The 26777-nt window shown below is 37.2% G+C and overlaps 1 protein-coding gene across 8 annotated transcripts in view; it reads left to right on the top strand.

Annotated features, from left to right (window-relative positions):
- MPDZ (multiple PDZ domain crumbs cell polarity complex component) overlaps nt 1–26777 on the top strand; it is a 154323-nt gene that overhangs the window by 12675 nt on the left and 114871 nt on the right. For 7 of the 8 annotated variants that reach the window (XM_059411623.1, XM_059411628.1, XM_059411630.1 and 4 more), the window contains exons 2-3: nt 13387–13467; nt 16048–16214. In XM_059411623.1, the coding sequence (XP_059267606.1) occupies nt 13452–13467; nt 16048–16214 (183 nt within the window). In that variant the 5' untranslated portion in view covers nt 13387–13451. Of the gene's footprint in view, nt 1–6939; nt 7163–13386; nt 13468–16047; nt 16215–26777 lie in introns of those variants that run through there. The other variant, XM_059411624.1, reaches the window with a different exon arrangement.

Here is a 26777-nt window from a genome sequence, read left to right on the forward strand (position 1 = left end):
TTGCTTAATAAAAGTCTGAGTTATGTGACCTTGAGGAAGTTAGTAATCTCTTTGACCTTCTATTTCCACATCCATAAAAATGTAGTGTTAGCAAGTTATGTTATAGGAAGAGTAAAAACTCACGAAATTTTCTTACATCTTCAAATAAGATATTTGAAATTATAAAGCATTAATAGTTGCAGGAAATGGATTGATTTCTTCTTGCAGCTAAATTTGAGGTTTTGAATTGCTCCTTGAAAAGAATTGCATAAATGGGCTCAGAGAAAGCATGATCTTTCACCAGTCCTTCTCAGTACACACATGATACTTCTTTGTGCAAGGAGCTGGCAAGCAAACCAACAGGGGGGTGCAGACTACTGGTCACCGGAGCATTGGGGAGAAAAGCAGCCACATTAAGTATCACTGCAATATACTATTCTCTTCCCAGAGGATTTCCTATCAGAAACTTGAGCCTGCTCTTTTCTGAGTGAAGTTTGTAATCTTTATCTCTATTCCTATCGAAATTCAGCCAAGGGAATTCTGGAGGGCCACAAACTGAATTTAGGAGGTACTGATTGATGGGGAGGGATACAAATATCTAATTATGTATAGTACTTAAAGCTCTGTAACAGCCAAGTAGACAATATGATAGATGACAGTCCTCATAATTTTTATAGAAAAGATTCCAAAACAGAAGAAACAATTAGGAACAATAATGGGGAAATAGCAGAAGTAGAGTTATTTGAAAAGTTTGGAAAAGCCCTAGAAAATGGATCTTGGGTGAAGGGCATGAACTTGAAGTAGTTGGCTGGGGAGATAAGTGGAAACAGCAACAAGGTTATAATATTCTGTGTGTCCTGTCGTGTCTGCCCTCCCCACCCCCCGTTTCCACCATTTGTCTGTATTGAAAAGGTTGTTTGTATACTGTTCTTCAGGGCTTTACTCTGAGGAATTGTTCAGTCACAGTTGACAAAGCCACGTATTGTCCTGCCTCAGTATCATCATTGAGATCTCACAAACTCAATGAAAGTCCTGTCTCTGAGAGGGCAGCTGAGAAATGACAGATATCTCCTGTACGGTCACCTCCTCCTCTAGTTGATAAGTCCTAACAGCAGCTGCTGGCCATGTTTCAGGGTCCGTGGGGATGCTTTGCGTATCCATGGTATTTCTAAACACCAAGGATACAGTTTGCCTCAGGGCCACTGGAGAGTTGCCTCATTCTAGGCAGGCAAAAGGGCAAGAGGCAGGAGCCTGAAGTTATTTCTCTGGAGAATTTATTGCCAGCGTAGGAGTTGCACCTGAGAATTCTGTGGCACTAAGTTAATCCTTCTGTGCATTTTTGGTTTCCCTCAAGAAAATTACATGATTGGAGTGAGTGCTTATGGGCAGCAGCTGCCTCTGGAGTCTGATGCCAACCCATTGTTGTTCCCCTGCAAGGGCAGCCCTTGGAGGAATCCTGCTGCCTGGTTCTATCCAAGAAATATGCTGGCCTGTTGCATCTTGGTCCTTAACACTGAAAATGTGGTAGCAAACAGTGGCAAACTGCCCAGCAATCTAAATTCCTCTGAGTTTAGCTAGGGAACAAGGGAACAGAAGCAGCAAAATGTGCACTTTCGGAAGCATCTGAATCTTTTCCCTGAGTCCCCGTGTTTGGTGTGAGTTAACAATTTGGGAGGAGGGCCCCTGTCATTACGGGGATGTATTAAGAGAGAACATTATGGGTGGAAAATATGTAAAAAAGGGCACCCAGAGAGAAGGTATTGTGGAGTCCATTGTGTGTGTGTGTGCGTGTGTGTGTGTTGGTTGTTTTTTTAAAACATTATGTGGGAGGGTAAGGAGAAAGGAAGTAAATTTAATACAGTAGACTGCAAGCAGTCTACTTGATTTATCTAATATATTTAAAAAGAAAGTTCAGCCTTTCAAATAATCAGTTGAGTAATAGGTAACAGCCTAAGGTTCTCATCCCAGACACACTGGTGATTTGTCATGTAACCACACCTCCGTGAGCTTTAGTGTGTCCGTGACCTGCATGTTTTTTGTTGTTCCTTTTAACACTAACATTTATTTCATACCTGAGCGTGAGCAATAAATAGGAGAGATTAACTCAAAAGTGTCACAAAATATAATTTAAGTGTGTAATTCTGGAAGTGGTTATGAATCTGGTAAGCATCTTTATCAAATAAGTATCTCTGTGCTTTAGGGAATCTGCAGTTAAGGATAGAACACACATACTTTTTGAAAGGATAGTAAACCCTCTACCTCTGGCCAACAGTCTTGAAAATAAAAGGGAGTAGCTTTCAATACAAAAATAAGTTCAATGAACATGTTTGTTAGTATAAATATATTATTGTGTAAGTATACCAATAATATTCCAACTTCTGCATTTTATGTATTTTCCTTTTTTAAAAACAATTTCTTTGGAGATTTTATTTATATGACACAGAGAGAGGGCGAGCGAGCACAAGTAGGCAGAGTGGAAGACAGAGGAAGAGGGAGAAGCAGGCTCTCTGCTGGACAGAGAGCCCAATTCGGGGTTCAATCCCAGGACCCTGGGATCATGACCTGAGCTGAAGCCAGACACTTAACTGTATTTTCCTGCAGGTTTCTTTTCCCTATTAGGAAATTACTATGCAAGGGAATGAGATATTATTTTCACCAAAACTTGTTTAGAGTATGTGGATTTGTGGTCAGAGTAATGAATTTGATTTATATATGTCTACATAATTGTGGATTAATTTGCCATTTCTTCATTTGTAGTATTAGGTTAGATGTATTATGTGATTATTCATTATATTGAATTGTCATTTGAATATGTATGAAAGATAAATACATTTCTCTTAATTGAAGCATTTATATTTGTGTGCACTTTCTTGGGTTCACCCATCTTTTCCCAATGTGGGGACTTTGGTCTCTACTTTCAGAAGTAGAACAGCTACAGTCATCTATCACTTCCTGCCCTGCTGTTCTCTCTCTCACACAGAGTTGGCTAATCCAGAGCGATAAGCTTTTGCTTCTAAGGCTCTTACCTAAAACTGCTTGGTGAAACTAGCAGCTGAGTAGCCATCAGGAAATCTGAATAAAGCTTTGTTTTTAAAATGAAAATTTTTAAAATGAAAATTCCTTATGAGATATTAATTTTTGAAGAAATGTTTTTAAAATATTTCATTTCCTTTTGCTGCAGTTAAGTAATCTAGCTGGAATCAGTTACTTTTCTGGCAACATTTATCAGTGGCAAATTTTTTTTTTCCAAGTAACATAGTAGTTTGAGGTGAAATTTTTTTTCCCCCTGAGGAAGAATGGTAGGATTTCAAAAACATTGTGAATTTTGAAGAAGGAAATAATCATCTCTAGTTCTATCCTGCATAATTAGACATTAATATTTTCACATGTTTATTGCCATCTATTATTTTTCTAATTTTTATTAGAAAAAATTTCAAATGTACATTTTACAATGTATATATTACAATAAATTATTATTATAGAGAATCCTCATGTATCCATCATTCAGTTTTAACAGCCTTTTGTTCATGGCCAGTCCTGTTGTTTCTGCCCTCTTCCCAAAGCAAATCTTAAACATTTCACCATTTTATCCATAAATATTTCAACCCATTTACTTTTTGCATATGTACTTTAAAAACATTCTAAAAGTTACAGTTTCCTTAAGAAAAAATGGAGAAAGCTTAAGCTCCCTTTAGATCCCTCTCTGATCTGAGACTACCATTTTCATCTGTCTGAAAATAACTACTATCTGTAATTGATTTCAAGAATGTGTCTTTTTAATTCATTGTTGGATATGATGAAAATATGTGTATATATATTTATATGTAAGGATATATTGTTATTTTATAATACAGGTAAACAATATCAAACTATTCTGCCACTCTCTGCATTTTTGAAATGTGGACTGTAAATTTATTCTCAATAAGTGAGTCTAACCCATTCATATTTATTGTGACCACAGATGTTTGGATTTATTTTTTCCTTTTTTCTTTTTTTCTCTGTTCCTAGCCTCTTTTAGATTGCTTCTTTTTTCCTAGTTTATAAACTATAGGTTCCATTTCTGTTTTTTTTTTTAAGTGTTACTTTAAATTTTAAATGTGTATATTTGTCTTGTTTTTCTAGTGGAGTTTGAAATGGAAGTATTTCTATTCTCCTATGACTGTAATTTGTTAGCTAGACATATTTTAATTATTTGTAAATGTTTTTCAGAGTTACTGTGGTTTCACCGATAGAATGAAACCTTGTCAATTAGATTTCACTTGCCTTTTCAATAGCAGATTTCTTTTGTTTGGTTGGAACCTAGTGGTTTTCTTGGGCTTTGATTGAAACTGAATACTTCATAGTATTTTATTCATCTGCCATAGTAGCTGCTTCCCCATGCTTTGTGTTTCTGATGTAACTATCCCTCCTGTAAGGTTCTTCGTTATTTCAGTGGTCTTATTAAACTTACCTTTGCCTGTAAGCTGCCTCAGATCTTTATTCAAAGTAGAGTGTCCAAATGAAATAGTTAAAGAAGCCAAGGGTATTTCTATAACAGAATGCTTGAAGGGATTGGTTTATGTGGGTTGTGGTAGTTTGGTGCTATACCCAAGCAGGCTGTGATAGAATGGAATAAAGAGCTTCCTACAAATTATCTCTGCCAAAATGGAGTTCACTGTAAGAATGGATGTCAGTGACTGTGTGTCTTAGGGACCAGTTATTCTGTTTACCTCCATTGGCGGTGATAGATCTCCCCAAGAGGAAGACCTGCTGCTCTTGTAATGTCACCTGTGTTCTGTCTCTCTCATCTGATTTGTTCTGTAGTCTCATAAATCAGGCTTGTGCCTTATCTTAGCCTTTCATCCTTTACTTATCTTCCTCTTATCTTTGGTTTATTCTCTAGTGTTTCTCTTCTTTAGTTCCCAAGAGACAGAGTGTAGCCTTGTTCTAGCTTTCCGGTCAGCACTTAGATTGTCTTCCTTTGAGTGAGAAGCCTAACCCTTGTTCTCCTGGTTATGGTTGGAAAAGAACGAGACAGCATAGTGTTTAGTAGCACATTCTTTGGAGCAGGGCAGTGGGAAGATTGAAATCTGTATTAGTTAGTTTAGTCTACCATAACATATACCACAGATTGGGTGTCTTAAACAACAGAAATTTAATTCCTCATAGTTTTAGAGGCTCGAAAATCCAACATCAAGGTCTAACAGGGTTTGATTTCTGATGAAAACTCTCTTCCTGGCTTATCAATGGTCACTATCTCACTGTGCCTTACGTGGCTTTTCTTTGGTACTTGCATGTGGAAGGAGGAGGGAGGAAGGGATAGATAGATAGTTGTTCCTCTCCTTATAAGACCATCAGTCCTACTGGATGAGGACCATTCCCTTGTGACCTCATTCAACGTTAAGTACATCCTAAAAGCCCTGTCTCCAAATACAATGTTTTTGAAAATGCCTCTTACCTGGCCTTCTTATTTCCAGTTTCTCTTGTTTTTATAGGTCCTCTGCACCATTCCCAGACTGATGTTTCTAAAACAAAGTTTGACCATATCACACTACACCAAAATAAACTTCAAAATTAAATGTCCAAACTCTTTAAGAATGGTATACAGGGCCCTCAGTAATTTAGCCTGCAAACACATCTCTAGCTTTATCACTTTTTTCTGACTCTTCTCTTTTCCTGCCCCAATCCAGGAATAAGAAGTGCTCAGAAGGAGCCGTGTGCTTTTGCCTCCACATGGGGAGCGCTCATCATTCCCACTGTGACTCTAACCTGTTCTTTAGGATACTGTGCAGGGGTCTTTGCCTCCAGGAAGCTTTCCCTTTCTCTTTAATTTGAGTTTGGTGCCCTGCTTCTGTCATTTGTGTTTTTAAATGTCTGCTTACTTGCTTTTTTCTTCTGTTTCCTTGGCCCATGAGTTCCCAGACTGTTTCTTCATTTTTCTAATTCCACCACCCAACAACATGCCAGTCATGTAGGTGCCCCCTGTATTGCTGAATCAGTAACTAACAAAATTTGGTTCTTTTCTCACCCTCTGGCCCCCTTAGCATTTTTTACTTTGGACAGGTAATTTTTCTTTCTGTTTTATAAAAGGACAAAACCATTAGTTGGTATTTCAAGTATGTTGGAAAGGTAAGTTTATTTGATACTTAATTTTCTGTCATTCTGGGGAACAGAAAAGAATTAAATTCTATTATTGTTGAAAGGATTCAGAAAGATTCATAAATATGAGCTTGAAAATAATTTTGTTCATGAATACTTTTTGATCAAGCCTGTAGAAATGAAGGAGAAGTTCAAAAGAACAGATACTAAGAAGAGGTGGAGTGGCTTCTTTTGGATGAGTGCACTAACATTGGTGGATAGTGAACATTTCCCTAGAATGTGACTTATGATTAGAAATGTAAGTTTTACTCTCATTGCCAATTTATGTTATGACAAACTACCTGCAAATGACTATAGCCTTGCATTTGTCTAACTTCAGGTAGTGCTGCAGCAGCTGTGAATGAGACAGATGCTAAATTTAAATGCAGTAAATAGGGGCACTTGGGTGGCTCAGTTAGTTACATGTCTGCCTTTGGCTCAGGTCATGATCCTGGGGTCCTGAGATCTAGCCCTGCATTGGACTGTCTGCTCAGCAGGGAGCCTGCTTCTCCCTCTCCTTCTGCTTACCGCTCCACCTACTCATGCTCTCATTCTGTCAAATAAATAAAGTCTTAAAAAAATGCAGTAAATGGATGCTGAGTGATGACCAGCCACAAAGCATTGCAGCAAACTCACTTAATAAAGGTATATCTCTTGGGGTGCCTGGGTGGCCCAGTCATTAAGTGTCTGCCTTTGGCTCAGGTCATGATCCCAGAGTCCTGGGGATCGAGCCCTGCATCCGGCTCCCTGCTCGGCGGGAAGTCTGCTTTTCTCTTTCCCATTCCCCCTGCTTGTATTTCCTCTCTTGCTGTGTCTCTCTCTCTCCCTCTCTGAAATAAATAAATAAAAATCTTAAAAAAAAAAAAAAAAAAAAAAGGTGTACCTCTTTTTGGCCATAGCCACTTTTTTCTGGATCTCTCTTGAGGCAAGGAAAACAAAAGCAAAAGAAAACTATTGAGGCTTCAACAAAATAAAGAGCTTCTGCACAATGAAGGAAACAATCAACAAACAAAAAGGCAACCTGTGGAATGGGAGAAGACATTTGTAAATGACATCTGATAAAAGGGTTAGTATTCAAAATATATAAAGAACTTATAAAACTCAGTACCCAGAAAACAAAGAATCCAACTAAAAATGGGCAGAACACAGGAACAGACATTTCTTTGAAGAAAACATCCAGATGCCCAAAAGACACATGAAAAGATGTTCATCATCACTCCCCATTAGGGAAATGCAGTTCAAAACTATAATGAGAGGGACGCCTGGGTGGCTCAGTTGGTTGGACGACTGCATTAGGCTCAGGTCATGATCCCAGAGTCCCGGGATCGAGTCCCGCATCGGGCTCCCAGCTCCATGGGGAGTCTGCTTCTCCCTCTGACCTCCTTGCTCATGCTCTCTCTCACTGTCTCTCTCAAATAAATAAATAAAATCTTAAAAAAAAAATATTTAAAAAAAAATTAAAAAAAAAAAACTATAATGAGATATAATCTCACACCTGTCAGAATGGCTCAAATCAACAACACAAGAAATAACAGGTGTTGGCGATGATGTGGAGAAAACACTTGTGTGTGATTGGTGGGAATGCAAACTGTGCAGCCAGCCACTGTAGAAAACGGTATGGAGTCTCCTCAGAAATTTAAAAATAGAACAACTTTACGATCCAACAATGGCAGTACTGGGTATTTACCCAAAGAATAAAAAACAAAAACAAAACAACACTGATTCTAAAGGGATACATCCACCCGGCTGTTTTTAATAGCATTGTTTATAGTCGCCAAGGCATGGAAACAGCGCAAGTGTCTGTGGATTGATGAATGGATAAAAAAGATATGGTATCTATATACAATGGATTATTTTTCATCCATAAAACAGAATGAAATCTTGGCATTTGCAATGGCATGGATGGAGCTAGAGAGTATAATGCTGAGTGAGATAAGTCATAGAGAAATAAATATCTATGATTTCACTCATGTGGAATTTAAGAAACAGAACAAGGGGGCAAAGGGGGAAAAAAAGACAAATCAAGGTACACACTCTTAATTATAGAGAATGAACTAATGGTTCACAAAGGGGTAGAGGTCAGGGATGGGTTAAATAGACGATGGCAATTAAGGAATACCCATGTCCTGGGTGATATGTGGAATTGTGGAATCACTAGATTGTATACCTGAAACTAATATAACACTGTATATTAACTGGAATTAAAAACTAAACAAAACCCACAAAAACTAAACTTGAACGTCTTTTACAGTTAGAGTTGTTTAAGATAACTAGAAAATTTTATGCATTTGGGACAGTTTCTCTTTCTGTGTTATTTTTAGCAGAAAACATATTTTTACTTGCTAGTTGCCATATAATCTGCATTGGACAGAATGATCTGTTTTATGTTTGAAGCACTGATTCTTTACTACTTACAATCTGTGCCCACACATTACCAGTACAACTTGTTGAAAAGTACGATTAGTCAACTAATCAGTTCCTGTTTCTAAATAAAACCAAATTTGACTTGATTTTTATCCCCTCCTGAAACTTCAATTATCATCTAGTTTTTGGACAGTCATTTGGTCACAGCTAAAATCTTTAGAGCTTTGCAAAGGACATGGCAACTCTGTCATTATTAATGACATTAATGTTGTTAATGCTCTGCAAGAAGCATAAAGGCCTTAAATTTTAAATGATTTTTAGAATTTGATTTTTTCCCCAAGGTAATATATATATACATAAGTAGGGTTGCCATATGAAATAACGGATGCCTGGTTGAATTTGAAATTCAGATAATCAGCAAATTAGTGTTTAGTTATAAGTATGTCCCAAGAATTGTACAAGATGTGCTTATACTAAAAAATTAATTCATTTTCCTGTATTTTTATTTGCTAAGTTTCCTATATTTCTTGTTTTTCTATTTGCTAATAGAAAATTTCTGTATTTCCATTTGTTAAGTATTCCTGTTTCCTGTATTTCTATTTGCTAAGTATGGCATGTCATGATCTCAGGATCCTGGGATTGAGCCCCACATGAGGAACCTGCTTCGTCCTCTCCCTCTTTTCCATTCCTCATACTTGGTACTCTCTCCCTCTGTCAGATAGATAGATAAATAAATAAATAAATTCTAAGAAAGTTAAAAAAAAAAAAGCAAAAGAAATACAGTGCAGAATAAGTTTCTCTTAGTATCCCATAGCCCCCCTCCCCACTATTACTGTCTTTGGAAAACTTACAGAAATAGTCTGTTCTTTTACAAATGTACATATTAATTCATTTGCACAAACATTTCCCTTCCCTTTTATACAGATACTAGCAACTTAACACATTGTCTTACACAGTCTTTTTTCTTTATCCGACAATGTATGTCCACTATATGATTTTTGCAGTATAATATGGAAAATGTGTGTGATAGAGTGAGTGTGGGCTTTGAATTCAGGCAGAGTTGGATTCAACTCTATGTTCTCTGCTTACTAGCTGTGTGACCTTGAGTAAGACCTGAGTCTCTCCCTTCATCTGTTGCCTTCTCAGGAAGGTAGAGTAATATGCAAGGCAGTGGAGGATAATGTGAAGAGCATGCAGGTCAGGGTCCCTGGTCCCAGGATGTCGTGCACAGCCTGCCCTTGCCCAGTACTGTAGTGCTTCATAGGCACTGAGGTCCCCGAACCACCTACGGTGTACGACCTGTAGTTCTGAGTGTCACGGCTGCTCTAATAGCTTCAGTTATACCCACATAGTACATGTCTAAGGCAGAATTACATGGACAGTAAGAAGATGGGTCTAGTGTACAGTAGCTAATTTGTGATGCTATTTGAATATGCCTATTTCCACTGTGTTGAGGGATTTAGCACCTTGAAATATTGCGGCCTTTTTTTTTTTTAATGTACTTTGAATATTACTGTAAGGAGGCTTATTTTTCTTGGAGATTTTTCTTCAGATCTTGGGTGATTTATTTAAACATATGAGCATTATATAAATGGTGACTATTACTGATCTTAACCTACCCATAATTTCTAAAATACTTAGTTCTGAGTTGTTGATAGCTTTGTATGGATTGTTGGTTGTGTTAAGTTGTCTGTACCTGTCCATTTCAGACGTCATGCACTTTGGTCTGTTTGTTTCTCTGGTTTCTCCTTGTGAAGCGTAAACTCAGCACAGTTTTGAACTTGGAAAGAGGAAGGAGAAGAGTAAGGTGAATCTTCCTCCTGTTGAGAGGCAGCATATTGTAGAAGTTAATAGGAGCCAAACTGCCTGGGTCCACATCTGGCTCCATCATGTACTAGTGGTATGACCTTGGGCAAGTTGCTTCCTCTTTCAGTGCCTCAGTTTCCTTGTTTATAAAGTAAGTGGCTTGTGTAAAGATTAAAGGCCTTAGTTGGATAACATAAGTTTCAAGCAGTGCACAAGATGTGGTGGCTGTTGTATGTTTGCTGTTACCACCCTTGCTTCTGCTCCAGCATTAGTGTTGTTCACATCTCATTTCCTCTCTTTACTGTCCCTCTGACTCATCATCTTCACTAGCTACCCTGAATTGTCCAGAACAGCCTTCAGAACTTGGCATTTTTTGGCATTTATTGGAATTTCTTTACATCTTACCCATTGGCCATGACCCACAGTTATCACCCAGGTACCCTTCTGTTTCCACACAGTATTGAGGGGGTTGAAGAGGGAAGGTTGATGGTGGGATGAGAAGGAGAATTCATGCAGTACAACGCGTGTGGACTCTATCTCCCCATATCAAAATGTCTGTGGTTACAGATGAGTTTCTTTATAGTTAGAGCTGAATCCTTAGGATGGGGTATAGGGCATGGAAAGGAACAGGTTTTGTTGTTGTTGTTGTTGTTGTTTTTTTTAAAAGATTTTTATTTTTATTTATTTGACAGAGATCACAAGTAGGCAGAGAGGCAGGCAGAGAGAGAGAGAGGAGGAAGCAGGCTCCCTGCTGAGCAGAGAGCCAGATGCGGGCCTCAATCCCAGAACCCTGAGATCATGACCTGAGCCGAAGGCAGAGGCTTTAACCCACTGAGCCACCCAGGTGCCCTTGTTGTTGTTTTTAACCTCTTAACTCTTTGTGAGGGAAACAAAATATAAAATTGGAAAAAAAAAAAAAAAAAAAAAAAAAAAAAAATTTTACGGACATCAGAGCAGAGAAGAGAAACTGTGAAACTCTTTTTTTTTTTTTTTTTTTTTTAAATTCTGAAATCTAGAAGAATGGAGCTGTCATCTGGGAGCTAATGTCTGACTTGCTGTTCAGTGGAGCTTAAAAAAAAACCAAAACAAACAAAAACAAAAGCACTATGATAAGAGATTCTCTGGGGAAAAGAAAAGAAAAGTAATTCTCTTTCCACATAACCAACTTGTAGATGAACTTTGGGATGACAGTGTTTTTCTCAGTGGGGAACTGCTTACTCTGTACTTTGTCTGCAGACTCCTCGTAAATCAGTGGGTTTCTAAATCAATGGGCTACCTCCCCCTCCAAGTCATGAATACTGTTTGTCTTTCCAAGTTAATTTTTCAAAGGGGGAGGAAGATAGAGCTGACTTTATTGCGCCTAGCTAGTACTGATGTGTTTGATACAAAGTTTGATACTCAAACTTTGAGTATCATTCATTTGTAATTAGAGTTTTCTAGTGCAGGAGAGAGAGACAGTGATTCCACAGGGCATTGCAGCTGGTAAGGGGCCAGTGGAAATGTTGCCACAGGTGATCACACTCCCTCAAGTCTTGCTCTTCTGTTGCTAGCTGTCTTCCTCCTAGGCATGTATCAGTTATTGGCCTTCCTTTTATTGGTGTATCCTTTCTTTGATTTTTTAACAACTGTCAGGAGTTAGTAAGTTTTTGAGAGGGGGGAACCCAATAGTATGCTATCTTATGAAGTATCCCATGGCAATAAGACTAAAATATGACTAGTTTATTTTAAAGATTTCCCTGTATTTTTTCCCATGAAATCACACAATGCCTGACATTGAAATGCTCGTCTCTATGGGCTCAGCATTAATCCTGAATATGTATTTTCCAGTGTGAGTTATACTACGAGCTGGAAATTTATATACTTTATCTCATTTATTGCAGTATATCCAATGATTAAGTTTCCTAGGAAACTAAGGTTCCTACACTGTTATTTAGGTTTCAGTTCCAAGTTAGAGCTGTTGCCCTCTTTTCTTGACCCCAGGAAAGAAAGTGTCAGTAGTAGAGCTGTCTGTTTCCAGTGGAGTTGATGTTTTAAATAGTGTATTCTAAATCAGGATAAGGAAAGTCAGAACTGTTCTCTGTTATTATACAAAGCTAATCACAGGCATTGATGGATGGTCTCTGCATCTGCTCATACACATCACGGACCTCCTTTTGTCCCAGATGCATTTTCTGTTAAAGAGACAACAAGGGCAACTTGTTCCTTCTCAGACAAATCCTATTTCATCTTCCAAAAGTGAGGAAAATGGGTTGTAGACCTTTTTTCTCCATTGAAGGAATGATTGAGGTTTTTCTGCAAGGCAGAGGGTGGGTGTGACCAGGGAGAGGACATATAAATTGTTGGACAGCAAAGATGAGGTATGGTTAGCGATTTGGACATTGCCATTAGCGATTTGGACATTGCCATTGGGAATCTGTAGCTGGTACTTTAAAGAATCTGGGTAAGTATTGTCAGAGAAAGAGGAGTGTGTTTGAGTTGAAGGAGTTGAGAAAGTTTATTTTGAATGAGGGAGAAGAGAATATTATAGTGAGGAGGGTATTTTGAAAGCATTTGAAAAACCCTTCCTCCATTTAACATTATGCTTTCTTTTATTCAGTTTTTCATCCATGATTTAATGTATTAGTAGTTCCCATTGGTTCACATACTGCATGAGTGTCATAGTTTATTTCTAATTGGTATGTGTGTATGCTGTCCCAAGTTAGGACTGTGAGCAATCAAAGGCAGGATTACATCTTCTGCTTTTTATGTTTTAATGTTTTTGCCCACCGAATTTCTCATGCAGAGTCAAGTAAGTTCCTTATTCTGTGGGTGAGAGTCTGTAAGTGAATCTAAGATTATAGTGATCTGTGTTGAGAAGTTCTTGAGTATTTTGGGATATGTATGCCATCTTATTTAAAACACATTGTATGCCTTTTACCTTACTATGCTAGTATTACCTTTGAATAATTTTGAATAAATCCTAAAATGATTACTTTTTTTTTTCTTTTTGCCTATGAAGCTATTTTAAGTTAAATCAAGATTTTAATGGCCAATGGAATTGTGGTACCATCAAGTACTTTTTATGTAGTTTTAATGTTGTGATAAAACATAACCATTCCATTTTATTTCTTTTCTCCCCAGAGTTCTGTTTTAGTTGCTGTTTAAAATCATTATAGAGAAGAACACTGACCTTTGGGGGAAAAAAAATGTTAGAAACTATAGGTAAGACCTATTCCTTCTTATTTTCTTTAAGAACCAGATTTTTTTCCATTAGGATCTTTAAAATGGTTTTTCTACATAGCAGGATTTTGTCTCGTAACTTGGTTTTTTGAAGTTTTTATCCATTAGCATTACAGCAGGGAAATGTGTTTTTATATTTGGATGATTTAATCTGAAGTGCTATAAAAACAAATCATTTGTAAGCAAAAGATAAAGACATATGAAATGTTCTACCAATTATGGGTTTTAATGAAATTTAATGTAAATCTTGTTCTGATTTATGGACCCACTTCTGGTTAAGGTGTTTGTAGAGAGCACCAGAAAGCTTAACAGTATTTTTGATACTGAAAGAAACTCATTGGCTTCTATATTTCTGGCAGTTAAAATCTTTTTTTTTTTATTAAGATTTTGTTTATTTATTTGACAGAGCTCAGAGATCACAAGTAGGTGGAGAGGCAGGCAGAGAGAGAAAGGAGGAAGCAGGCTCCCCGCTGAGCAGACAGCCCACTGTCTGCTGGGATCATGACCTGAGCGGAAGGCAGAGGCTTTAACCCACTGAGCCACCCAGGTGCCCCTGGCAGTTGAAATCCTACTGAGCTTTACTTTTAAGTTGACCATTGAGCTATAACAATAACAATCGTTTAGGCTGACAAACTTCAGTGATGATTTAAGGCAGTTTAATTTCTATCATGAGATAATATAGGTTGAAATACCCAAATTCACATGTTACTCTTTCTTTCGCTGCTCTTTAGTTTTAGAGAAGCTGGTTTGTAGAACTAGTTTCAGGCATATCCTGTTCACGCATCCCTCTCCTGGTGTCCTAATGCCTCGTGTTTTCCTGGGAAATGTTGGGGTATGGCTATTGGGAGGTATCTGGATTTCACTTAGGTGCCTTGATGATAGTGGCTGGTGCCCCAATACCTGCACGCTTTGGGGAATAGAGGAGAATAGGTGGAAGGAAAAGGGGAAGGAGCTGCTTTTTTGATAGTGGGGATCATTACTCTGACTTTTGCTCCTGGTACTATGTGAGTGATGAAAGTACGTGGTACGTGTTACCTTTATCCCCCATTTTATACTTAAAGCCACATGCCACAAAGACTACTACTAGTCCACAAAGCAAAGTTCCTCATAAGAAAGTGGACAGTGAAGGAGAAATAGAGAATTATTGATAATGTCACTTTCCAATCTTTATTTTGTAAGTTATTGCTGACGTGCACGCCTTCCAAGAATTAGCATGGAAATTAATACCAAATTTGTATACTGAGATACAAATCTAGATACAAATAAGACACAGAATAAAATTCTCATGCCTTTATCATTATTTACTTTTAAAATTGTACTTATAATTGGGCATCTCAATAGGTCAGTCAGTTAAGTATCCAACTCCTGATTTCAGCTCAGGTTATGATCTCAGGTAATGAGATGGAGCCTTGCACTGGGCTCCGTGCTGGGCTTGGAGCCTGCTTAAGATTCTCTCTCTCCTTTTCCTTCTGACCCTCCCTAATCATGCTCTCTCTCTCAAAAAATACAAATAAATAAATAAATACTAATTACTAATGAGTAAATACCGTTTGTTTAAATTTGTGTATGCATGTGAACTCATGGTCAACATTAATTTATGCCTTAATTTCCCCATTTCTGCATCATCCCACATTTGGTTCTATCAGAAGTGTCTGTGGTGATAATTCCCACTCTTTGATTACTGTAATATGGCAAATGAAGAATAGATACCCTTGTTACCATGATGAATCTGTTAGAACATATATTTGAATGGTCTTCATTTCTTTAAAACAAATTTGGGTTCACTTGTGAAAAAGTGCGAGAGAGTTTTAAGGACAGGTTTTTAAATGTGATTTGTCATAGAAAATCACCATCTGGTGGAAGCATGCCTGTAAGATGCTGGGATTATTAGGGATACACTTATTCAAATACTTACTTTTGTAACTTTAATGCCTGATATATAAGGTGGTCAATAAATATTTGAATTATTTTGGTTTGATACATATATGGATATCCTATTTAATTTTGGGGAAAGAGAGTATTTACAAGTGTTTTTGAAGGGTTATATATTGTTGTGATACATTTTCAAGTGACTTGTCAAGTATAGAATGTTCGTTCCTTAATATACAAAACTGTTGTGTTTTGGATGTTATGACTCATCAGTGACATCATCTACATCCGATTATTAGTGAGTAAGTTATAGTTTTAATTTTTCTTAAATGTAAATAAAGTTTTTGAAAAAGTGAAAGTGTTAGCATTTGCAAGTTCATGAAGTGTTTGGTTTTCAGTAGTTTATATGAAAGAGTTGACAGCTGGCGTTGGAATTCAAATATACCCCATCTGAACTGGAGCAACAATGAGGTGCTTGTGGCATCCACTATAACCAGTTCTCTGCTTTCAGACAGACTCTCTAACCAGAAACTTCAAGGTGTGAGGGACATATATCTAGGGACATTTTACAGTTCTGTTTTCTCTGAGTCAGTTTTATGCTCTCGAAAGGAATAGTTTTAGGATTTCTAGTAAGCGGGGTTTGGTGTGTATCTTTTGAATCCTTTTAGTGACCAATGCTGCCCTTTGGTTTAGACAAAAACCGAGCCCTGCAGGCAGCAGAGCGCTTGCAAGCCAAGCTGCGAGAACGTGGAGATGGAGCCAATGAAGACAAATTGAACCTTCTCAAGTCAGTCTTGCAGAGCCCGCTCTTCAGTCAGATTCTGAACCTTCAGGCTTCTGTACAGCAGCTGAAAGACCAGGTAGGACACGATTCTCCCAAAGCCGTGTTCACAGCATGGCATAGATCTTGTGACAGTCTTGTGTTTTTCTGAAAGGCTGATTTTTGTATGTGTTAATGAACAGTTAATAAAGTCATTTAAATCTCCAAATGAGACATTCAGATTCACTGTGACTCCCCACCCCCAGTTATTTTTGTAATGGTTATTGCTGTGTATTGTAGATGATATGACATTGTGTTGAAAGCTGTGTGGATGCTGAAGTATGAGTCCCTATAGGACAAGGGGATGATAAAAATAAGTTGAGGGTAGATGGCTGTGGACTTGGTTTCCATCCCACTGAGGCTCATTGTTCATGTGATCTTGTGCATTCGGATTCAGACATTCAGCACACTTATAAGATTTCAGATAAGCCTGGATTTGCATGTGTAATCATGTGTGTGAGGAAAGGAAATCACCTCTATTTTGACAGTAAAAGAAATAATTACATTGTCATCAGTTAGAGAAATTGCAATTCTCACTTCTTAAAAGAGTGTAAGTAGCAATTGCTTCCAATGACAGCATCAGATGGTGATAAACATTAGAACCTCTAAATGTAACACTGTTTTTTTCCCTGAATAAAGAGCCTTGAAATTTCCTAGCATTTATATTAAAATTGAAACATTACAATGACAGAACAAACACTCAAGTTAGATGTTCTTTGAACTTTCTTATTTTAATCACATTTCTCAGGTTTTTTAAAAAAAATGTTTTTTGAAATTGTTATCCTTACAAGGCTTGAAGTCAGTCTCATTTATGCCTTCAGTCTAAGTTAGTTCTCATTCTAATGTTTTCAGCATTAATTTAGTCTCTATGGATGACTTGCTAACAAATATTCTGCCTTAAAAGGTTAAAAATGAAATTTAAAGACTAGTTTTATAATTCAGTGAAAGAATAGCTCCAATTAAAAAAATGTGCCAAATGCAAAAAGAACAAATAGTAGCAATAGAGAGGGAATTTTTTTAATGTCACATAAATTCTTAATCTAGATACTAAAAAAAAGATATGCAAAAAACAAAGAAGAATTTTTAAAAATATTTTTCTCTAGTGAATTATTAGTTAATGATTTAAAAATTGTGATCATGAATTAAGAAAAGGGTGGTTTTTGTTATATGTAGTTGTGTTTGGGGTATTTTTTGTTGAGTTTTTTGGAAGTTATTGAAAAGATTGGTTTTAGATACTCCTTTTCAAAATGAATTGGCAAGAGTTTGGAGAGATCAGTGTTCTGAGTAGAAGTGTAATTATGATGTGGAAGATTATCTGGTTTTTCAGAGAGAGTGAAGAAGTCGAACAGATGTCTTCTCCCCTTATTATATTATTTGAAAATATGATGAGAATGGGAGGAAAAGTTGAAACAAAAAGTACTACTGTGTTAGGAAATACAACTAAAGAGAGAACTAGAAGTATCTCTTCTAGCCCTGAAAGCAGGGGAGACCTAGGTTTATTGGTTGTTGACCTTGTTTTACCATTTCCAATTAGAAGTAGGGTATGGGCTCTAAAACTTTGGGTCCCGTGATTCAGCTGAAATCTCCTTGGAAACCCTTGAGCATAATGTTATCAAGCCAGGTAGTCTGCGACCAAGTTCAGTATTGATGAGCGATGCTGATGTATTTCAAGACTCAGGACATTGTGAGGTTTGGGCATTCTGTAAGCATGTCTCAAATGTCTTTGGACTTTTGGCTTTTTGGTCACCTCTTCAAATGCTGGAAGGGACCAAGAAAACCAGCTGGCTCGCACCCTGTGTATTACAAATACTTAATGAGTTTGAGTGATTTGGCTGTAAATAAGGGCGAAGCCAGAACTGGAACGTGGTTTTCTTGCCTCCCAAAGGCACAGTCTTTCCCCAAAGGCACAGTCTTTCCCCTTTTGTGATTCTGCAGCCTGTCTCATGTCTTCTTTTCCTTTTTTTCCTGAGGGTAGAAACTTGTCTCCTAGAAGTCAGGAGTTCAATTCTGGTGGAAACCATCCATATCTCTCATAGTTTCTGTGACTCTTCACTTTAGTCTTCATTTTACTGACTCAATTTCCTTTGTTTGTCGAACCATCTTTTTCTTGTATGACTAGACTACCTTTCAAAATTTTGTATTATTTTCTGTTTTAAAGTTTAAACATAAATATTACAGACCTATAGTGTTAGGATTAGATTTTCTGTGTGCTTTACTACCTGTTAATTTGTTAATATTTGGGGATCCTGGGTGGCTCAGTGTGTTAATAAAGCCTCTGCCTTCAGCTCAGGTCATGATCTCAGGGTCCTGAGATCGAGCCCTACATTGGGCTCTCTGCTCAGCGGGGAGCCTGCTTACCTCTCTCTCTCTGCCTGCCTCTCTGCCTACTTGTGATTTCTCTCTGTCAAATAAGTTAATACAATCTTTAAAAAAAATTTGTTAATATTTATAATTTAATATTTAATTAGTGAATCTAGGCATGAATTTTTTTTGTGCTTTTAAACCAGTAGTTATACCAGTCTAACCTGTGGCTAGCTTCTGTTTCTTATCTTTTACCTGAGTTATGTTTTCAGTTGTGTAATTTTATATGCACCATGGGTACAAGTTAGTGTCTCCATCTTTTTTAGTATTACCAAAAACTTTGACTCCTCCAACTTCATCATCATCCTTCTACATTTTAGAAAGTGAAAGGAGTGAATAATTGAAAAGCCTGAGGTAAATACAGCATATTGGAGGACGTGATCATATTGTTGCGTTAATGACAGATGCTGACATGCCATGTTGAATTAAGCTGACTATTTTTCCCCCTCAGATCCTTCTCATTATATCCTTTCAATAATGCGTAATTTTTCCAATTTGCTTCTTCAGTATTAAGACTGCCCTTAGAAATCAAACTGTTTCCCTTTGGCAAATTAAACATTTGACAGGTGTGTAACTGAGAGGGCAAAAAAGCCATGCCCTGAAGGGATGTGCTATTTAAATATTGTCAAAAATATTAACAGGTCTGAGAGCATAATTGATGCCTCTGTTTAATTCTGCCACATTGTGTATTGTTCTAACCGCCAGCTAAAAGGATGTGTGCTATTAAACCTGAATAATCTCTAATAGCTCCAGTTCCTTTCCTATTGCATGATTCCTGTTTAAGTGAAGAGGAGGAAAAAAAAGAACTGTGACTGTGTGTCAATGATCTGTCAGATGCAAATTCTCAAGTAGTGTCCTCACTGTCACCTAGTCATCACAGCTAATAACTGCAGGGCTCAATGCGTATTCATGACAGAAATCCAGCTATTGTGGGGGAAATAAACACGTTAGCAGTTTAATAATAGAAACTTGTCAGCCATGAGGATATTGGATTTGCATACTTATTCTGTGATGTTTCTCCAGTCCAGTAGAGGTGGATACGACTTTCCTGATTAATTAATTGCCTTGCCTTATGAATTGACCATAGACGTTAAATTAAATGTCTTTTTACCATGAGTAGGAAGACTGTGAATTAAAATTACTAATTTTGGTAGAAATTTAGGATTAATACTTAGAAATCGACATTGCAGAGCTTCATTTTTTAAAGCTATGGCGACTGAGACCAATTCTGAGATTGAGGAAATAATGTATGTAATTCAGGTTACAAATGCTGCTGATAGTGGAAATGAGCCTCAGGCCTCCACATATTCTGGCGGTTTCTCCATGTCTGTGATATCTGGCCTTTTTGGAGTATGCCATTTTATTATTTTGTGGCTGTTCTTGTTGTTTGATATTTCCATGCTCCTTGTTCATTCACTCTTTTCTCAGAAAAGTGTTGGCGTATATGCATATTATCCAAATGCATAATGTATACAAATTTAAGCCAGATTTTTTTTCTAAGTTTTTCTTTGGAAATTTTGTGACATTTTTTGAAGTAATTGGAGAGATGTTGACAATGTAGAATCAGGTTGGAAATTATTGTTCAGTGTTGATTAGATTAAGTGGATCCTCCTTTTTAATTTTGAAATACAGTGTTCATGGTATAAAATTTTTGTCTTATACTTCTATGCTTTTAAGTTTTACCTGTTCACATTCCCAAAAGAATTTGGAACAACTTCCGATGGCAAAATGTATGAACTAATGGTAGAGCTACAAAGGTAGAGCTAAATGAAGACCAAATAAAAATATCAGAGAACTGGATGTTCCAAGGACCTTCGATTACTGAAGTTGAGTATTTTCATTTAACTTCCATTCCTCAGGAGCAAAGACAACAACGATTATATAAATATAAGTACCTATAAATATAAAGATAAATATACACACACACTGACACAGAGAGAGAGAGAGAGACAGAGTGCACTGAGGGTTGTATATGGTCAGTGTGAGACATCATTCAGTGAGCCAAATTTTCCTTGGCAATGGGAGGGTCTTCTCATGGGTGCTTTTTTAGAAGACTTATAATCATTTATTAATAAAGTCAGTAAAAATACTATGAATAAAGAAATTCTCATTATTAGAGAAGGAAAGAGAACATACATTTGTTTTATGTAACTAAATAAGAAAGTGAGTGCTATAAGGAATTATGAACTTTGACTACAAGAAAACCTTACATTGGAGGGAACATAGAAGATGGGTCTTAAAAAATGAGTAGGACTTCTCTGCAGTGAATGGGAAAATTATTTCAGGTCGAGGAACAGTGTTTGCAGGTAGAGAGAAGTTGTTCTCAAGTGAAGGTGATTGGGGCAGATAGCAATGTGTGGAGACATTTTGACTGTTGTAACTTGGGGTGGTAGGGGCCATGCTACTGGCATGGAAATGAGTAGACATCAGGGATATTGCTAAATATCCTCAGTGCATCACCCAGCCTCCTAAGGCAAAGAATTATTGGGTTTATAATGCGTATGGTGCTGAGCTTGAGAAACCCTCATACAGATCTGTGTTATCAGGGCAACAACCTGTGTGTGGGTTCTTGGCAAGAGAGGAAACGTGGGAACCAGATTATGAAGGATTTATTAAGGTAGAGGTTTTTTTTTTTTTCAGGGGGGAAGTTATGTGTATGTTTTTCATCACTCCTCTTTTGCATTCAGCATTCTGTATCAAACTATTGTTTCAAGTTGAAAATTGTATCATCTTCTAACACTTCTATTAAATATAATATTTAACAATCATTTATTTTTTCTCCACATTTTAAAAATTATAGTAAAACTGCCTAAAACAATTAAGGTGAAGGTTTTACTGATATTTTGATAGATAAGACCTTTAATTATAATCATGAAATACATAAATTGTTCTTCAAAGAAATGCTTCTTCCATCTTTCTAAGAGTGAGGTATACTGAGAGTGCATACTAAGAATACAGCATCACATCCTAATTATAATTTTAGTAATGGCTTTTCTGCTAAAGTGTATTGTACACCATGTATGTTTTTCTGATGCTCTGTCTTAAAAGAGGAATAGCCTTCAGAGAGCCTGGAGAAATAAGTAGTCAATTGCATATTTCAATTACATTTTCACAGGGCACGCCTGGAGAGTTGCTGTTCTGTGGGTACTCATTTATAAAGCTGCTAAATCAGGTTCATGACCAAACTGTTGAGGTTTGTTGCTTTTAAACGGTGGCATCATCAACACTGGTAATTTTTTACAGTTATATTTTTTATATTGGTGGAAAGATGAGAATTTTGATAACTGGGCATTTTGTTGCTCTGTTCTGACTATGGTAATCAGAAGGATATGGTTTTGTAGATTCGTAGTAGGGAGCATATATGCCTGTGTTTCCTCAGCTTAATTACTTATATAAATGGCAAAGAAATCACCCTTCTCTCTATGATTTCTAATTTGAGACTAAAATGGAGAAGATTCATCAGTAGCCATGCTGTCAGTAAAGGGGGAATAACTGCTGTCTCCCAAGAATGCCTGTGGGTTAAACTATGACTTGGTGGTGTGGGGGGAAGAAGTACAGAGAGAAAGAAAACATGCCTTGACCCCATTAACAGGAATTATCTAAAACGGGAATGGAATTTGTCCAAGTTGATGTTGCTTGTGAAAATGAAAAAATATTTTCTTACCCTCAAAATGGTTTTACTTTTATGATAGAGCATTGCAACTGCCTAACTAACAGGAAAGTATTGTTTCTTGAGACTTTAACATACATTATCTAGGAGAAGTTAAAAGAGAAGGAGTGATTCTTATGTTTTTACATTTACCATAGAGTTTATTTACTGTAGGAATTTCAAATACTTTATTTTTGGTACAATAACAGCTTTTAAATGTTTGTTCCTTTAACCGAAAGTTTGTAAATATAGAGCCTTTGAGGGAGTAAAATTCTTGTTTTATCCTGGGCAAGAAGGCACTGTTCAAGCTTTTTATACAGTGCTGGATTAAAATGCGGCACCATCTTGCTATTGGGTATGCATGTGTGTCTAAAACAGCAAATGGTGCTAATTGTATGGTGTTTTTGTGACAGAGTTAAATGGTCTTTGGAGAAGAGGGAAGAATGTGAAATTTACTGGGTATAACCTAAATGAGGTTTTTAACCTGAGAATATAAGCACAATAGAGGTTGATTTACATCTGAAGTTCTATAACGAGAATAACCACCATCGCCTATAGGGAGATGTCATGTGCTGTGGATATTGTCTCATTTAGCTCGTCCATCACCTACATGAAGTGTGCATGATCCTCATTTCATCCAAGAAGAAATTGAGGCTGAGAGACATTGTGTAACATAATCTGGACTGCACAGTTATTCATTGGTAGATTTAGAAGAATGTATGTCTGTCATACACTGTTTCTAAACCGTTAGTTCTCTGCTGTAAGGGAACAGAGAGGTTGGGAAAACAGTTATTAGCATTCCTTATTATGCACTTAATGTTTAGTAAATTCAGAATCATTAAGATTTGCCATTTCTTTTAAATTCTCCCTCAAATTTTAACTAGAGGACCTTTTCAATATAAACCAGAACTTTCATTCTGTTTTTTAACTAATTATGCTGGCTTTTACAGTAGATGTGAACTGAGTAGGATAATAGTGGAAGGAGAGACAGTGTGACAAAGTACCATCAGTCTTTATGTGCCTACTTCTGTATATTTAAACTTGTCTGTAGGGTTTGGTTTTATTTTTCTCTAAGCAGACTGTGAACTGTGAATCAGTTTTATTTGTCTCCTAGAAATGTGGGACTGATAGAAAAAACACTACAAACATTCTAACATGTTGTTCATCTAAGTTTCCAATTTCTCTCTCTTTTTTAAGGATTTTGTTTATTTGAGGCAGAGAGAGTATGCATGCAAGTTGGCGGGGAAGGGCAGAGGGAAAGGGACAAGGAGACTCCCTGCTGAGTTCAGACCTGCCACCTGCCCCCCATGCACTGCTCAGTCCCAGGACCCTGAGACCACGACTTAAGCTGAAGTCAGATGCTACTGAACCACCCCAGTTGTCTCCTAGGTTTTCAGTTTCTAAATTTCTTTTTGTCTTGGCATTTAAGGTATATTGATTTACTTAATTTGAATACTTGCACCCCTTTGATGAAGAAAGTTTCAGCATACTTTGATAACAATATTACTTTTGGTCAATCTACGTTCTGTGATTTTTTTTTCCCTTGGAAGTTTTGCTAAGAAAGCACAGAAGTGTTGAGATTTAAATAAAGAAAAGACGTTCTGCAAGTACACATCCACACACATACCTAGACCCTGGGGTATATGTGGTGTTCCACATGCCATTTGTTTTTACCAAGCATAAAAAGGGGTTTTAGAATTAAGTGCATTTTATATCTGTTTGAAAACCATTCACTAATTTTGGGATAAAATCACATCATATTCATCTTTGACTACTTTGTACCTAATATGATATTTTACTTAAGTCCAATAAATGATTGCTTAATTAAGAGATATATAAGTATTCATGAAATTCAGAACTGTTGTGCATCAGTAATTACCTTTTCTTGCCAGAGAAATAATTTTTAGTATAAATAAATTAGCTAAATAACTGAAGTTACTTCGAAGACCTCATGTTTTTCCTGGTAACCATATTGGAAGGAGGCACCACTCACCATCATCATCATCATGGTGATTACCATGCAGGAAATGCTTACTGTGTGCCAGGAGCTGTTGTAAATCCCTGTTTCATCACTGCAACAGTACTCTAAAGTTGTAGCTAGTAGGAGATAGATGTACTGGATAATGTTATTTTCCTTGTTTTATGGATAGGGAAATGGAGGTACTGGGAGGTTATATGCTGGAGCTAGCGTTTAAATGTAGACTGGCTGACTTCAGACCCCAGGGCTCTATCATTTTTGTTTCACTGTCCTTGTAAACAGCTGAAAGATATCCTGGTGATTTGAGACCTTTGTTGTGCTGATCTCAGATGCTAGCACTGTGGTGTGATAGGATTTGGAGACAGACACAGCCCAGATGTGTATTGTGCCATTGATATTTATCAGTAGATGACTTTAAATAAGAGTTTATTTCTTAGAAGGAGTATGTGTGTGTGTATGTATACACTTAAATTCACTGAACCTCTTTTTGCCCCTCCATTAGTTGTAATATGGGAATAATGTTCCCAAGTTGTAATATGGGAATAGCGTTCAGTAAGTATTGATTCTCTTCTTGGTGCTTCCTCCTCCTATTGAGATTTAATATTCTAAGGCAGCAGATCTCAAACATTTTGGTTTCAAGACTCCCATTACATTCTTAAAAATTACTAATGGCATCAAAGGGCTTTCATTTATGTGGTTTTATACATTGATAATTTATCAGGTTAGAAATTAAAATTGAGATGGGCGCCTGGGTGGCTCAGTGGGTTAAGCTGCTGCCTTCGGCTCAGGTCATGATCTCAGGGTCCTGGGATCGAGTCCCGCATCGGGCTCTCTGCTCATCCGAGAGCCTGCTTCCCTTCCTCTCTCTCTGCCTGCCTCTCTGCCCACTTGTGATCTCTCTCTGTCAAATAAATAAATAAAATCTTTAAAAAAAAAAAAAAGAAATTAAAATTGAGAAATGTTTTAAATATTTATTAATTGACTTGAAAATAGCAGTAATCTGTTGCTTTAAAAATTAGAAGAGTGACATTGTTTTACCTTTTTTCACATCTTTTTAATGTTGTTTCATAGAAGACTGGATTCTCATATCTTCTTCTGCATTTTATTTGTTTGGATTTGCAGTTTTAGTGGGTGTATATGGAGAACATGTCGTGCAGATATTTGACTGGCAAAGGGAGGAGGATAGCCTTTTCTGTGGATACTTTTCTTTGATAGTGCACCAGAACTATTGGTATTTTCTTTTCTTTTTTTAAAGATTTATTTATTTAAGAGAAAGAGCACATGTGTATAAGCAGGCAAGTGGGGGCAGGGATATAGGCAGAGAGAGAGAGAGAAGCTCAAGCAGGGTCTCCACTGAACATGGAGCCCAAATGGAGCTCGTTGCAGGGCTCCATCCCATGACCCCGAGATCATGACTTGAGTCCATAACCAAGAGTCAGACTGAGCCATCCAGGCGCCCCTATTGGTGGTTTCTTAAAGTTTAGTTATATGGTGGAATCAGAAACCAAATCAGTGAACATTTTGTATTCTATTATAATGAAATCTGTCTTGTGCTTTCAATATTTTTTTCAACCATGCATAATTTTATAATAAATTGGTCATTTGGAAAATTTGAAAAACAGGAAAATTATGTTTCACATTACCTTATATAATATCAAAAATTTATACTTGCTAACCATTGCTTCTGGTATTATCAAGTCTTTAAATTATGAAAAGTTGTCAAACTCAGGCTGGCACATAACAAGTTTTCCAAAGTTCTAATTTTCACTTGAAACCTCAAATTTTACTATTGGCAACAATTACCGTCAGTTGTTTTCCTTGAAGTGAAAGACTTTGTTTATTTTTGAGAAATTGTCTGCCATATACCAAGTTTGTACCTTATTTTTAACTTTCATTTGTTTTTTCAAGTAATGTGGTGCTCATGAGACATAGCTAGTTCAGCTTGCAACTCAAAAAATAATGCTTTTCCTCTAAATGAGAGTTGTTATTTTTTTCTTTTTTAAAAGATTCTATTTATTTATTTGTCAGAGAGAGAGGGCACAAGCAGTGGGAGCTGTAGGCAGAGAGAGAGGGAGAAGCAAGCCCCGCACTGAGCAAGGAGCCAGGCACAGGGCTCGATCCCAGGACCTCCAGACCATGAGCAGAGCAGAAGGCAGGCACACTCAACTAACTGAGTCACCCAGGCATCCCAGACAAAATTGTATTTTTTATACAGCAGAACTGTGTTATGTTCACTTTTCATTTTGAATCACAGAATATTAAAAAGATTTATACATAAGAGTCAAGATTGAATAAAACTAATTTTAACTACTTCATCAAGAATTTTTTTTTTTTTAAGATTTTATTTATTTTAGAGAGAGAGAGAACACAAACAGACAGCACAAGCAAGAGAGCACAAGGCAGGGGGAGGGTTAGGGCCAAGGAAGAGGGGGATGGGGGGGACTGAGTGGGGAGAGGCAGAAGGGCAAGCAGATTCCCCGCTGAGCAGTGACACCCCGCCCCCCAATGCGGGACTTGATCCTAGGACCCCGGGGGATCATGATCTGAGCCACAGGCAGCTGCTTAACAGAGACACCCACTCCATCAAGAAATTTTTAAAGTGACTTAAGCAAAGG

Source organism: Mustela nigripes, chromosome 9 (genome assembly GCF_022355385.1).
Source record: "Mustela nigripes isolate SB6536 chromosome 9, MUSNIG.SB6536, whole genome shotgun sequence".
Lineage (NCBI taxonomy): Eukaryota > Metazoa > Chordata > Mammalia > Carnivora > Mustelidae > Mustela > Mustela nigripes.